Source organism: Heterocephalus glaber, unplaced genomic scaffold (assembly GCF_053883595.1).
Source record: "Heterocephalus glaber isolate CG9 unplaced genomic scaffold, H.glaber_assembly_v1.0 deba00001666, whole genome shotgun sequence".
Lineage (NCBI taxonomy): Eukaryota > Metazoa > Chordata > Mammalia > Rodentia > Bathyergidae > Heterocephalus > Heterocephalus glaber.
The window spans coordinates 3,929,167-3,942,415 of record NW_028258406.1 but is presented as its reverse complement, the minus strand read 5'-3'; the positions used below and the strand labels follow the sequence as shown (position 1 = coordinate 3,942,415).

The window sequence follows — 13,249 nt, the reverse complement described above, 5'->3', positions numbered from 1 at the left end:
GTGTAATGTTCATTTCCACATACATCTGCAGGACCTATTATATCTCAGTAGACAGAGGAGTCAACAGTTAGAAAATATCCCACCCTATTCAGCCACATTCATCTGGTGAACTATCTTTGAGTGAACCAGTGCCACAGAGGACATTCAGAATGTGCATGAGTCACAGGGTAACAGGTAATTACACTGAGTGAAAGGGCCCATGGGGAACAGTCAGGAGGCCAGAGAACAGGGCAGTGAGAGATTCTAAAAGCAGTTGGTAGGACTCACCCCAAACCAAGTGATACTATCTACAGTGGCTCAAAGACTCTTTTTCCATGAGGAGTTTCAAAGAGTACCAGGAAAGCCTGTCCCTGTATCTGGGAGAAGGCCATAGCTGTGGCTGGATTTGTGATTTCCATGCAGAGAAGATGTTCTGTATTCTTCACAATTAGAAGAAATCACATATCCTTTACCTGCTGATGTCTCTCAAATATCCCTATTCCTTTACAATAGATCTTTTTTAGTTCTGTGTACTTAAAATATTCACAACAGTTCATTTCTCATCACAGAAAACTTCTTACCGTACATCGTCATAATTATAATTTTCTCAGGACCAAGGTTAATGGCTCTGTTTTTCCATTTCATTTTAACAAGTGAAAAATCTCATATAGATGGCTTCCAGAGAAAAGCAGAAAATAGTAATATAGACTTCTAGATCTCAAACTTGGCACTCTCAGTAGAAAAAGGGATAGTGCCTAAGTGGCAGTACAATGCTTTAGGTAAAGATGTTCTCTGGAGCCTGCCTGCCAGGGTCTTCCTGACTACTCACATGACTTGTACAAGACATTCAAACTCACTTGCATCAGTTTCTCCATCTTAAAAATGCAAATAACCACACTTAGAGGCTTAAGTGAAGATTAAATGTATTTATATAGCTAATATTTAGAATACTACTTAGCATGTAGCAAACAATTATACAGCATTTAGTGTACATTTTAATCACCAACTATAATTCCCTAGTTAGTGGTTTTTTTCTTTTGATTTCTTACTTTACAAGTGTTTGGAGTATAGGAAAGTCAAGCCTAACTCCAGCTACCAGCTCACTACCAGCTCACTGGTCACATGTGTTCCAAGGAATAGCCTTGGATCAGCCTAACCTAAGCCCATGGATGCCCAGCCTCTTCTGGGATCACCCCAGTTATGCTTTAACACTCCCTAAGTAACCTTTCTAGTCTCTGGAATGTTCTTGCATATTCACTGAGGGATGTCTATCAAGTTAAGAGAGGCAAGGTCTTATCATGGAGACCTGATCTGCCATGCTAAAGAATTTAGCCCCTACCTACAGAAAACAAATAAGGTAAAATAAGTCCCAAATACAGTAAAACATGACTAGATATGCAACATAAATAGGTCACTATGGTTGCTGTGCAGAAAGCTGGCTTCTTGGGGAGCAACAGAATGCTGTTCAGGAGTCCAAACAAGAGAAAATGGGGGAACTAACACTGACAGAAGGAATTTGGAGGAGATAGTCAAGAAATAATTGGAAAGAAACTTGGAAAGGGTAAAACTACCTTCTAAGAGAATATATGAATAAAAAACAAGTTTTGAAGGAAATTGAAATATTTCTAGTATAAACAGGATATCCGTATGGAGGAATCCAGTAGGTCAATGCATTAATATGTGTCTATCAGAGGAAAAAATGTTAGAAAGAAGTATAAATGGTAGGTACAATCTTCAGAAATGATCATCCTACTAAAGCACTATATGGAGAGAGGCAAAGAGCGGTTTGAGAGAAGAAAACAAAGAAATAACAATAGTTTAATATATCCAAAAGAAAACACACATACACACAATAGAGATGGGAAAGGAAAGTTCAGAGGGATATGAAACCAAGAAAAGGTGGTATCGTAGAAACCAAAAAGTCTTTCTTCAAAGAGGAAGCAGGCAATTTTACCTAGCAGTATAGTTAAGTTCAGTAAATTTCCAAGGACTAAAAACTAATGACCACCACTAAAGATAAAAAAGGTCATTTCATAACGGTAAATAATTCACAATAATCCTAAATGTGTATAATCAGCTCTCCACATCCACAAACAACTGTGGATGAGAAATGTAATTAGGTCTACACCAGTGGAGTCTGTAATACTGTGTATGTACTGATAGTTTTCTTGTCATTATTCCCTAAACAATGCATGTAACAGTTATTTCCATAGAGTTTACATTGTATAAGGTATTATAAGTAATGTAGGGATGGTTATGAATTATAAGGGAGGATATATGCAAGTTGTACGGTAATACATCATTTTATATATATGACTTGAACATCCACAGATTTTAGTATTTGAAGGGGTCCTAAGAACCAATACCCTGTGGATACCAAGGAACGAGTATATGCTCTTGACCCCCCACCCATTTTTTGTTGTTGTTGTACATGTTTGCCATTCATGTTTATATTCCTTGTGTGGAGTTGGTGCATGTACATAACACATCTTACTTCTTTTTTTCATCCCCTTTCCTACCCCTCCTACCCCTTCCATCCCCTGATCCCCTTCCCTTTTAAGAAAGCTCTATCTCTCCAATTCTTATTATTTATCTTTTATTTTACTCTTTATTTATACTTTGGGTTTCTCGTATAAGAGAAACCATGCAATGTTTGTCAGTATGTCTGATTTATTTCACTTAACACTTTTACTTAATTGTCCATTAATCAAGCCCTCAAAATAGGGATACCAAAGCTCAAAAGCTAAATAACTTATACGAAGTCATATAACTAGTAGGTGGCAAAGCTGTCAATATAACCAAGCTGTCCTACATGCAACCACATGTAAAAAAGAATAGACGCTAATGGAAAGACCTCATGACTTCTCTAGTTTCTGTGCAGGCCAATGTTTGTTTTTCTAGCTACAGTTGTTATTTGTGGGTCATGAAATCCATTTAGTGGATTAGATCACCATTCTTTTTTAAAAAGTAATGGAGAGAAGTGAAGAAAAGTGGAAGAAAATGGAAAGGAAAAGATCAGAGTTCATTATGCTTGGAAACATTAAATACTGGTTATAAAAACTTTAGTTTCAACTGAGAAACAGTTTGAAGAGTTATGGGGGCCAGGCAACACAATAAACTGTTATTCCTTACTGTCAGTCATAAATCGCTTCTCAGCCTTTTGGCTAAGATCAAGTGTACTGTCAGTCATAGAAACACAAACACATGTGCATGCTTGCATAAACCATTGCTGCAGGCCAAAAAGGGACCACAGTAATGTTGGCTGCAAAAGGACAAAAGAAGAAATGGAGATTGGTAGGAGTATGGTACTGTGGACAAATAATTATAAGGGATAAGGGAGAAAAGAGCATGTTGAAAACAACTGTTACATTCTAAAAACAATCAGTGAACACTTGGATGGATAATTCAGCATTAAGTCCATGTTCCATTTCTTCCAACTTACCTTGTCAAACTTGTTTCCTTTCCTCTCACTCTCCCTCCTGCCAATCTCTTTGCCTTAAGGAAAATCTTCTCAACCCAGGCATAAACAATGGATGGTCATAAACTAAACAATGGCACTCCAAACTATCTTATAACAGAGAATTCTCAGATATTTATAGAAGATACACTGCTTAAAATCTTAACCCTGCCTGGGGATCCCATCATTCCTATAAGACTGTAGTAATCCTTCATTCCTAAGAATGTGTCCTATGAAACTCCATTCAATAATAACTTAATGTTGAAACATGAAGCATTTCTGCAGGCCTTTAACAAAATAACTTAAAGAAACGGGCTTTTAACATTAATACTTCCTACAATGTTTCTATTTGATGTTTCTAAATACTATTATTCAAATGAATGACTACAGCAGAACTATATTCTTATATGCCTTCGCTCAAGTCTTGCCCAAACATGGCTATTCACTTTAAGAAATTCTAAATTTAAAGCATACATGGAAGGTATATGCTGTGGGGGTAGCAAACTTTAATTAGAAAACATATTGCCAGAACATATCACAGCATCAGTGGCAAATGCTTCTCTGAGCTCTAACATTCCAGAAATAGTTTAAAGAACCCTCAAAATATCCAGCTACCCTTTCCCTTCTCACAGCTCAGCATTGATCTGTAACACACATCCCCTGCAAGGCTCAGCTGCAAGTGTGTCACACCATCTCTCTCTCCACACATCAAGAAACATTTGTAAAAGGGGTAAAAGGGATAGAACTAAAGCAACAGTTCGACATACTTCAGTTTAAATGACACTCACCAAAACCATGTGAGGAAAGGAGCAAAGGTATCATTAGTCCTGCTTTATAAGAGGGCAATCAAATGCCTGAAATGTGAAGGTCACAGAGTTAAGTCATAGTGAAATTCTGTGTTTAACAAGATTCTTCTGATTCCAAATCCAATGCTTTTTACACACTGCGTCAGTCAACAATGAGTAAGATTCTATTTTGGTATCTCCTATCCAAGACAGCTATGCTTATGCTCAGACCCAGATCCAGCTACCTAAACTACACGATCCACTTGATCTTTCTCTTACTAAACTCCTGGCCTCCTCAGGAGATGAGCTAAAGCACAGGTCAGATAAGAGCAGGGAAAATGAGAAAAATAGGTTGGTCAGCAAGACCATATGGAGAGCTCAGCAAAAAACTCAGAAGATGGTTGGTCATGTGTACACCCAAGAGGAAAACAGGGGCAGGCAATAGTCACCAACCACATAGATGGTCAGAAAGACTGGTAAAGTCAACAACAACAACAAAGAATTAGAAGGCTCATTACATCTCAGACAAGATGCCAGTCACTCAAAGATTTAATAACACCACTATCTCTGCCTTTCAAAGGTTTAAAGAAAGACAAATAATATAGTGCTAAAAATATACACTAGGCACTCAAAGTTTTGATGCTACCAAGGCAAGGATAAAGATAGAAGTAAAGAATGGAAAAGAATAATGTCTTAATTGAGGAGGAACCCACCTAACAGAAGATAGAGTAAGATGGTTTGTGGAATGGCCTGTTAAAGCCACTCCATGACTGTTTCTGAAACTTAGGTAAAGATTGTGGGTTGACAGTGTGCAGGGACAGTCTTGTAATGAAATTAAGGGGTATCTGAAAAAGAAAAGTGTAGTGTCCATAAAATACAAATCAACCTCAAAAATATCATATAGACTAGTACCCAGCAATAGAAAGGAATGAAGTACATCCAGCATTGCAGATGAACCTTGAAAACATTATGCTAAATGAAAGAAGTCAGTCACAAAAGACTATGTACTATTCAGCTCCAACTATATGAAAAAGCCAGAAACACTCAAATCTATAGGAAGTAGACAGGTAGTTGCCAGAGCTGAGTGAGCTGAGAAAAATTGGGGATAACTATTTACAGGTATGAGTTTTCTGTGGATGGTGATGAAAATATTCTAAAATTGACTGCAGTGATGCTTGGACAGCGTTTGTGAATACACTAAAAGCTACTACTTTATACACTTTTAATGGGTGTCCATGCTACATGAATAATACTTCAATAAAGCTGTTATAAATACACTATCCTATATTCTCATAAAAATTTTCAAACATAAAAATTGTACATGGTTTTATTGTTGGCTTTAAGAAGCCATTTGATGGATTAAAGATCTAAATATTAAAATAGAAACTCTGAACCAGTTGGAACAGAGGTTAGGTAGAACCCTTGAAGACATTGGTGTAGGAAAAGATTTTATGAACAAAACCTCAGTTGCCCGTGAACTAGCACAAACAATCAACAAATGGGATCTCTTCTTATTAAAAGGCTTCTGCACAGCAAGTGAAACCACCAGCAGTGTGAAGAGACAACCCACAATGTCGGAAAAAATCTTCACCTGCTCTTCCTCAGACAAAGGTCTACTATCTCGAATCTATGAAGAACTTAAAAAGATCAGACCTCCCAAATTTAAAGACCCAATCCAAAAATGGGCAGCTGAAAGGAACAGACATTTCTCACACAAAGAAGTAGAAATAGCAAATAAATACATGAAAAAATGCTCAACATCACTGGTCATTCAAGAGATGCAAATGAAAACAACGCTGAGATTCCACTTCACTCCACAAAGAATGGCTGCTATCATGAAATCAACCAATAACAAATGCTGGCGGGGCTGTGGAGAAAGAGGAACCCTGCTCCACTGCTGGTGGGAGTGTAGACTGGTGCAAGCACTGTGGAAATCAGTATGGAGATACCTCAAAGAACTAGGACTGGAAGTCCCATTTGACCCCGCTATTCCACTGCTGGAGATCTTCCCCAAAGAATTAAAAGAATCATACCACAGTGATATATGTGCACCCATGTTCATAGCAGCGCAGTTTGTAATAGCTAAAACTTGGAAACAGCCCAAATGCCCATCAGCTGGAGACTGGATAAAGAAAATGTGTTGTTTTTTTTTAATAAAATGGAGTACTACCCAGCCATAAAAAAATGAGAAATTAGAGACATTTATAGCTAAGTGGACGCACATTGAGGCGATACTCTTAAGTGAAATAAATAGGACACACATGTGTAAATACCGAATAGTTTCTCTGGTGTGAGAAACTGAAAGTGTAAATAAGGACTAAATGTATAATAGGTCATGTGAAATAGGAAGAAAAGGGGCAAAGGGGAAGGAAGTGGGAGGGCTAGGGGAAAGGATAGAAGGGAATGGGATTAATATGAGAAAATGGAAAAATGGGAACAAAATCTTCGTAAATAGGGAGGACTGGAGGGGTTGAAGGAAGAGCTGGGCAAGGGTGAAAAATAAGAACCAAGAGAGACTATGTAAAGGTGCAAATTTCCAATGATGAATGTCATTATATTGTATACCTAAAATGTACCAATCATTAGAATGAATAATCGATAATGTAAAATACGAAGAAAAGGTCCAAAGGGGTAGGGGTAGTGGGAGTGGCAGGGGAAAGGAAAGAAGGGAAAGGAAAAAATGATGATGAGAAATGGAAAAAATGGAAATAAAGTCTTTGTAAATAGGGAAGGGTGGAGGACATGAAGGGAGGGCTAGGAATGGGGAAAAAATAAGAACCAAGATGCATTATATAAAGGTACAATTCCCAATGAGAAATGTAATTGTGTTGTATACCTACAATGTACCAATAAAAGAATTTAATACAAAAAAAAAAAAAGAAGCCATTTGAAGGCTAAGTTAAATCAGTATAGTGTCCATATGGAACATAAGAGCTATGTAGAACAAGACTGAAGCTACAGCCACATCACTCACTGGTTAGGCATATTTGTTCAAGCTTCTTGCCTAGCTCAGCCTCTGCATCCTCAGGTATAAAATAAAGACAAAATCTACCTTGCAAGGTGAAGAACAATTATGTGATCTATGTAAGTGTTCTATATTTCTAATGTTTTCTAAATACCAGTACAGTTCATGAACCACAGAATGCTTTAGTGAACAACAGACTCCATATACAACACTATACAGTCTAGGTTTGCAGTAGGCTATACCACCTGAGTGTGTGTAAGTACACTCTATGTGGTTCACACAATTAAATCACCCAACAGTTTACTTCTCAAAACATATCCCTGTTAAGCAATGCATGACAATATACCAACAAATGTATCCAGAAATTTTCATGCAAATATCCTTTTCTTACATATTAGTCATAGAAAAACATGTCAACATTCTAATTCAAGTTTCAAGTCATTCATGTCAAGATCTGTCTCATTCATGTTTACCTATCCACCTTACCCAGGAACCAAAGGCAGCACTTTGAATATCAAGTATGCAAAACATTTTGAATGTTTACTATGTTCTAGGGACTCTGCTTCATTCTTAATACTTGGTGATGGTGAATTCAAAACCTGGTCAAAGGAGTGTCATGTTTTTTCCTGTGTATCATGCTTACATATTTTTGCTATTACTCTTTATTTGGGCTTTGTTTTTGTTGCTATTGTTATGTTTTACCATTACCATGAATTAAATCAGAAACTATATTTCTCAAATTTTATTTGAATATGCAAGTATCCATATTTGCCAAGTATCTTTAATGATGTTATAAGGTAGTAAGGCATGCCTAGTTCTGTCTAAAATTTCTAAAATATATGCATAATATTTTAGTCTAGTTTACTTTAATTAGCAACTACATATTTCTGAAAACCCAACATATCTTTAGCTTTTTTTTCTACCTCTTTTTGAAATGTGCAATTCATCCCCAAAGAATGAGAGCTGATTTGAATGATTCAAAGTTGAGTAACAATTTGTAATTAAACAAATTTTTTAAATTAACATATTGACTATTCCCTTTTACAACGTAAAAGCAACCATTTAATGTATTTTACCAGTTCTGCGTCTTATTTTAGTGCTATAAAAACAGTATATTTCCAATACATGCAATTTTTAGTCATTGTAAAGGTGTTAGCACAGCATGGCACCAATATTTTATGGTTAGTTAAAATTCATAACAAAGAAAATGAGGAGGATAACCTTACCATATCATCCGTCAGTATCCTAATATTTAAATGCTGCAAATGAAAAAAAAAATCAGTCAGTAATTTATAACAGCTTTTTTAAACTTTAGTTAATGGAATATATGCAAAATTCTACAATGCTAATTTGAAGATAATTAAATTCTTGACAGTCTAATAAAAAAGCATTATATATTGTTTTAATATCTTTCTCAAAAAGATGGACAAAAGTTACCATATATACCACAGTTTCAGATATTTACTAAAATTTCTTTTGCTTTGTGAGTCTTACAAAGTAGACATGTAAGTGTGGTACAATAAATATATTCTCCCAATTAATAATATTAATTGCCATTAAATATACAGACTTGGAATACAACTGATACATTTAAATATAATTTTCAGAAATTTTTTCATATAAGGCAGTGAAACTTTAAAATTACCTTTACTATGCAACATAATAGATAATAAAGCACTTTGCCAACTTAATTAACTTAATTCTAATAATGAAAAATGTACTGGAATGACTATCTGCATCTTTAACACCAGTCTAATTTATCACCAATGGTGATACTACATACTTCAATGTCATTGCCAACTTTTCTGAGAACCCTTTTGCTGATTTCCTTGCTAGACAAACATAAGGCACTTTAAAAAGTGAATATGTTAATTTCCTGCAAAGCACAGTTCAAAAGAAAAATAATTAGGAAAAAAAAAACAGAAATCTGTTTTTTGTTTTTTTGGTACTGGGGATCGAACTGGGGTCCTTGCGCTTGCGCAGCAGGCGGCAAAACCACTGAGCCAAATACCTGGCCCTAGAAATCTGTTTTACAAATCCTAGAACAGGGAAAGATTTTCTATTCGCATGATTGTAATCAATTACCAATTCTCCCTTCCTCTTGTTCGTTGGAGAATTATATCTTTCAAAGACCAGAGTCAAACATTTTCTAAGTAGGAAATCAGGCCTATTCCTTCAAAATTATAGAAGGAAATATGGAAACAATCCTTATCTAGTAGAGTGACACAAAGTTAAATTCAGCATTTATTAAACAGAATGAAATTTGGCGTTCATGTTTGTGTAATGAAGTGTATCATTATCCCTTCTGGAGAAGGGGCAGTGCAGAAGATTGAACCCTGGGCCTCATGCATACCTGGCGAGCACTCTACCCCTAAACTGCATCCCCAGTCCAAGTACCTCTTTATGCTCATCACTCTACCTTAGTGATGATCCCACTTAAACATCTACAGACTAAGTCATTATTCTAGATTTTCTTCCTTCACCAAATGTTCCTTCTAATACATAGGAAAAAAAGAACCTTGTATACACCAAAGAATGTATTCAAATTAATAGTCATTACTAGTCACACTACTAGGTTCCAAATTAAACCCCCATATAATTAGAACTGCTTACTTTGACCTGGGAATAAGAAAGTAACAATACTGGATAAACTGAGTCAATGTCTATTCTTAAGCTACACAATTTGCTTTTCAGCAATACTACTTTCAGCTTTTGAAGTTAATAAGTATGCACAGTTGTCCTTAAGAATGCATATGATCCTGAGCAACACTGTTAAATTTTTAAGGCATTTACAGCCAGTGTCAACTCAGGCACATTTAATTACAATTAAACCCAAAACTACACATCTCCGAAATTTGAAGGGAAAAAAAAAGCAAGAGAAGACCCTCTGAGGTTCTCTTGTTAACAGAGGTTTCTAGCCCACTGCATTTGGTTAACTACATCTTTTTATGAAGGGAGGTTATTATCATCCCAAATACAGCTCATATTGCTCCTAAAAGGGGTCACTTTCAAGGTCCTGTCACAGGAAAAAAAGGAAAATAGTCAAGTTCTAACAATACCATGTGGTCTAATGCTTCCAAAGTAAAGCCAAGGAAGTCAAGTATAAAGCTAAAATAATGTTTAGAATAGTATGTCACAATAAACTGAAAACACCTACTTGCACAAATGAAATATTCCAAGACCAGTGTGAGTTGCTTCAGGGAAATGTCATGAAAGTGATGGAGAGGGAGGGAGGAAAGGAGGGACAGAGAGAGGAAGGGATATATATATATAGAGAGAGAGAGAGAGAGGGAGAGAGAGAGAATTATTTTAAAAGAAATGAGACTAGACAAATAATAATTTATTTGTCTAAAAACTAAATAGAAGGTACAGAAAACAATAGGTATGAACGTAGAAAATGAAAGTTACATGACAAAACGTAGACAATGTAAACATCCAAGAGAAACACTTTTATTATTTTATCTTCAAAGGTCTAAACTTTGACGGCCTTTTAAATTAGTTATGGTCACATCCTTCAGGAAAAAGAGTAGTTACTCTTATTTAAAACCAAGAGGGCCGGGGATTTAGCTCAATGGTTCCGGCACCTGCCTCACAAGCCCAAGGTCCAGAGTTCGATCCCCAGTACCAAAAATAAATAAATAAATAAAATAAAAACAAGAGAAGGATACCTTTTTTGTTACAGTTGTTGGTTTTTTAAAATTTTTCCTTTTTTAAGTTTTGAAGCTGCCTGACTTGCGGTCTTCTAATGGGATTCAATTAACTTACTGAAGACTTGATCTGTTTTTCAAAACAATATTAGCACATATAAGCCCATTTGGAACCTATACCCAATATTTCACAAAAAAAGAATATGTGATAAATCACAACAGAATTATAAGGCAGGAGTAGCAAACAGAAAAAAAAAAAAAGAAACCCAAAGGAATGTAGGTATGAAAAATACAACAGAGTTTGAGAAAAAATTCAAGAAGCTAAGGTCAAGTTCATTATTCCTTGTCTTCTGGAAAACACTTACCTATCGATTCTCACCAGTAGCAAAAGCAGCCAATAGGGCAGGAAATTACAGCATATTCAAGAGTCCATGATAGGACTGAACTGACTGACACAGAGTAGCAGTGATCTGAGAAATTTGTTTCTATACCAAAACAATAAAGTCACTGTAGGTTTCATTTGAAGATTTAGCTTTCTAAAGAAGACTACATGGCTATTTCTTTACACACACACTCTCTGAAAGAAACTAATGAAGACAAGCTAAAATTAAAAGTCTGAATAGACCTAAGCACTAGTAATTTCCCCTAAAAACTGCTGTAACTGGTAACAGTCTACTTCAAAAACATGAAGGAATGGACTCACTTTAGCAGCACATATATTAAAATTGGAACTACATAGAGATTACCATAGTCCCTGCTCAAGGATAACACATGAATTCATAAAATATTCCACATTTGGGCGGGGGGGGGGAAGATTTGGGGATGGGGGAAGACAGAAAGGCAGGGAGGGGAAGGAGAAATAAAAAAGGACCAAGACGTCAAATATATCATATATATGTATATTAATTCCCCATGATGAATGAATTTATTATGTATCACAAACATATCCTACTTTAAAAATTTTTGTTAATTTTAAACAAGAAGGAAAAAGAAATAATCACTGAATATCTGGTTTTAAAAAAGAGGTAGAGACTATATCAAGTGACAACCATTTGTAGGATGTATGAATGTTAATTTTAAATTCAATTTGATAATGGTAAGTTTACATTATCTCAAGGTTCTGCTTCCTTGACTCATACACTTGTAAAATGAAGACTATCCATTAAGTTGAAATAGCTGAGAAGGAGAAAGAGAATGACTACCATAAAATTCTCACACAATTCTGTGGGGTTTGGGGCCTTACTTTTGTAGACACAAAACCATGAGGGTAACAGCCTTAATTAAAGAAATAACTATATAGCACCAAAAATATTGCTTTTATACTGGTACTTGAGGTACTGTTTAAATGTCTGGTTAACCAAGACACTTTTAAAAATGAAGTACTTCTGTTTTATAGCCACCAGCAATGCACTTTACTATCTTCCAGTTGGGGAAAATAGGAACGGTGCACATCAATTCAGTTCCTGAGTAGCATTTGCTGACATTCACTTCCTTAAATGAAAATTCAAGGAATATTAAATAAAAGCAACTAGGAACACCTTTAAAAACAGTAACATAGCAGCAACTTTTAAGGGCTGTATTTACCCACAAAAAAGAAAAAGAACATACAGTCTTAGACATATTAATGTGACTTTATGAATTTTAGTTATATTACCTGACCTATGATTCCATAGGTGTTATTAATGTTTTATGGCATTGGTATAGAATAAAACTGGACATATTAAAAACACACAATTCTGTCCACAGGATCACAGGTAATTGGTTAAGGTGCAGGATTAAAGGATATCAGGCCTCTTTTCCTAGGCCAAACATTCACCCTTTTTTTTGTAGTCCTATGTTCCTCAACTTGCTAATTCTATTTTTCTCCCTAAAAAGTAAGGAGCACCACATATAGATGGGTAACAATGTTTTCTGCTAATGACAGTTCCTAGGACGAATGGTCAAAAGGGTCACTGTGGAACTGAAAGAGAAAAAGGAGCCTTTATAGATTTTTTTCCTCAAAAGAATATAGGATCCAAGGGGAAAAAAAGTAGAAACACAGAACATAGGTCTCTATATTCCCATTTAAGCAATGCATCAAAACTTTTATTGAAGACAGTGCCTACGGTCAAAAAATAGATTTAGAGCTTTTCAGAGCACTGTGCTAAATGATGTGACTATCACCACCAACTTAGTTTATAAGCAAGTAACAAAAATGGACAACTGCATGACACACAAAGCAATATATAAACCATACAAAGAAAAAAGATGTCAAGGTAGATCCCAAACTTTTAGCACATGTTATGTTTTGTTTCATTGGTTAGCACATGTGAACTAGCAGGCCAGTGGAGTGAAAGATCTATCTTTTGATGTCACTAGAAACATGACAGCCACCAACAATTGTCAACCTTGCAGCTTTGATCAACTTGTCATTGTC

The 13,249-nt window shown here is 35.7% G+C and overlaps 1 protein-coding gene and 1 non-coding gene across 7 annotated transcripts in view; one reads left to right on the top strand and one right to left on the bottom strand.

Annotated features, from left to right (window-relative positions):
- Positions 1 to 13,249, bottom strand: part of Diaph3 (diaphanous related formin 3) — a 501,638-nt gene that overhangs the window by 467,460 nt on the left and 20,929 nt on the right. For 4 of the 6 annotated variants that reach the window (XM_087197467.1, XM_087197470.1, XM_087197468.1 and 1 more), the window contains exon 2: positions 8,413 to 8,445. The exons of the other annotated variants lie outside the window; for them this stretch is intronic. In XM_087197467.1, the coding sequence (XP_087053593.1) occupies positions 8,413 to 8,445 (33 nt within the window). The remainder of the gene's footprint in view (positions 1 to 8,412; positions 8,446 to 13,249) is intronic. 6 annotated transcript variants of the gene reach the window in all.
- LOC147822241 (U6 spliceosomal RNA) lies at positions 11,529 to 11,632 on the top strand. Its single transcript, XR_015445932.1, has one exon. It is a non-coding gene; the product is annotated as a U6 spliceosomal RNA (small nuclear RNA).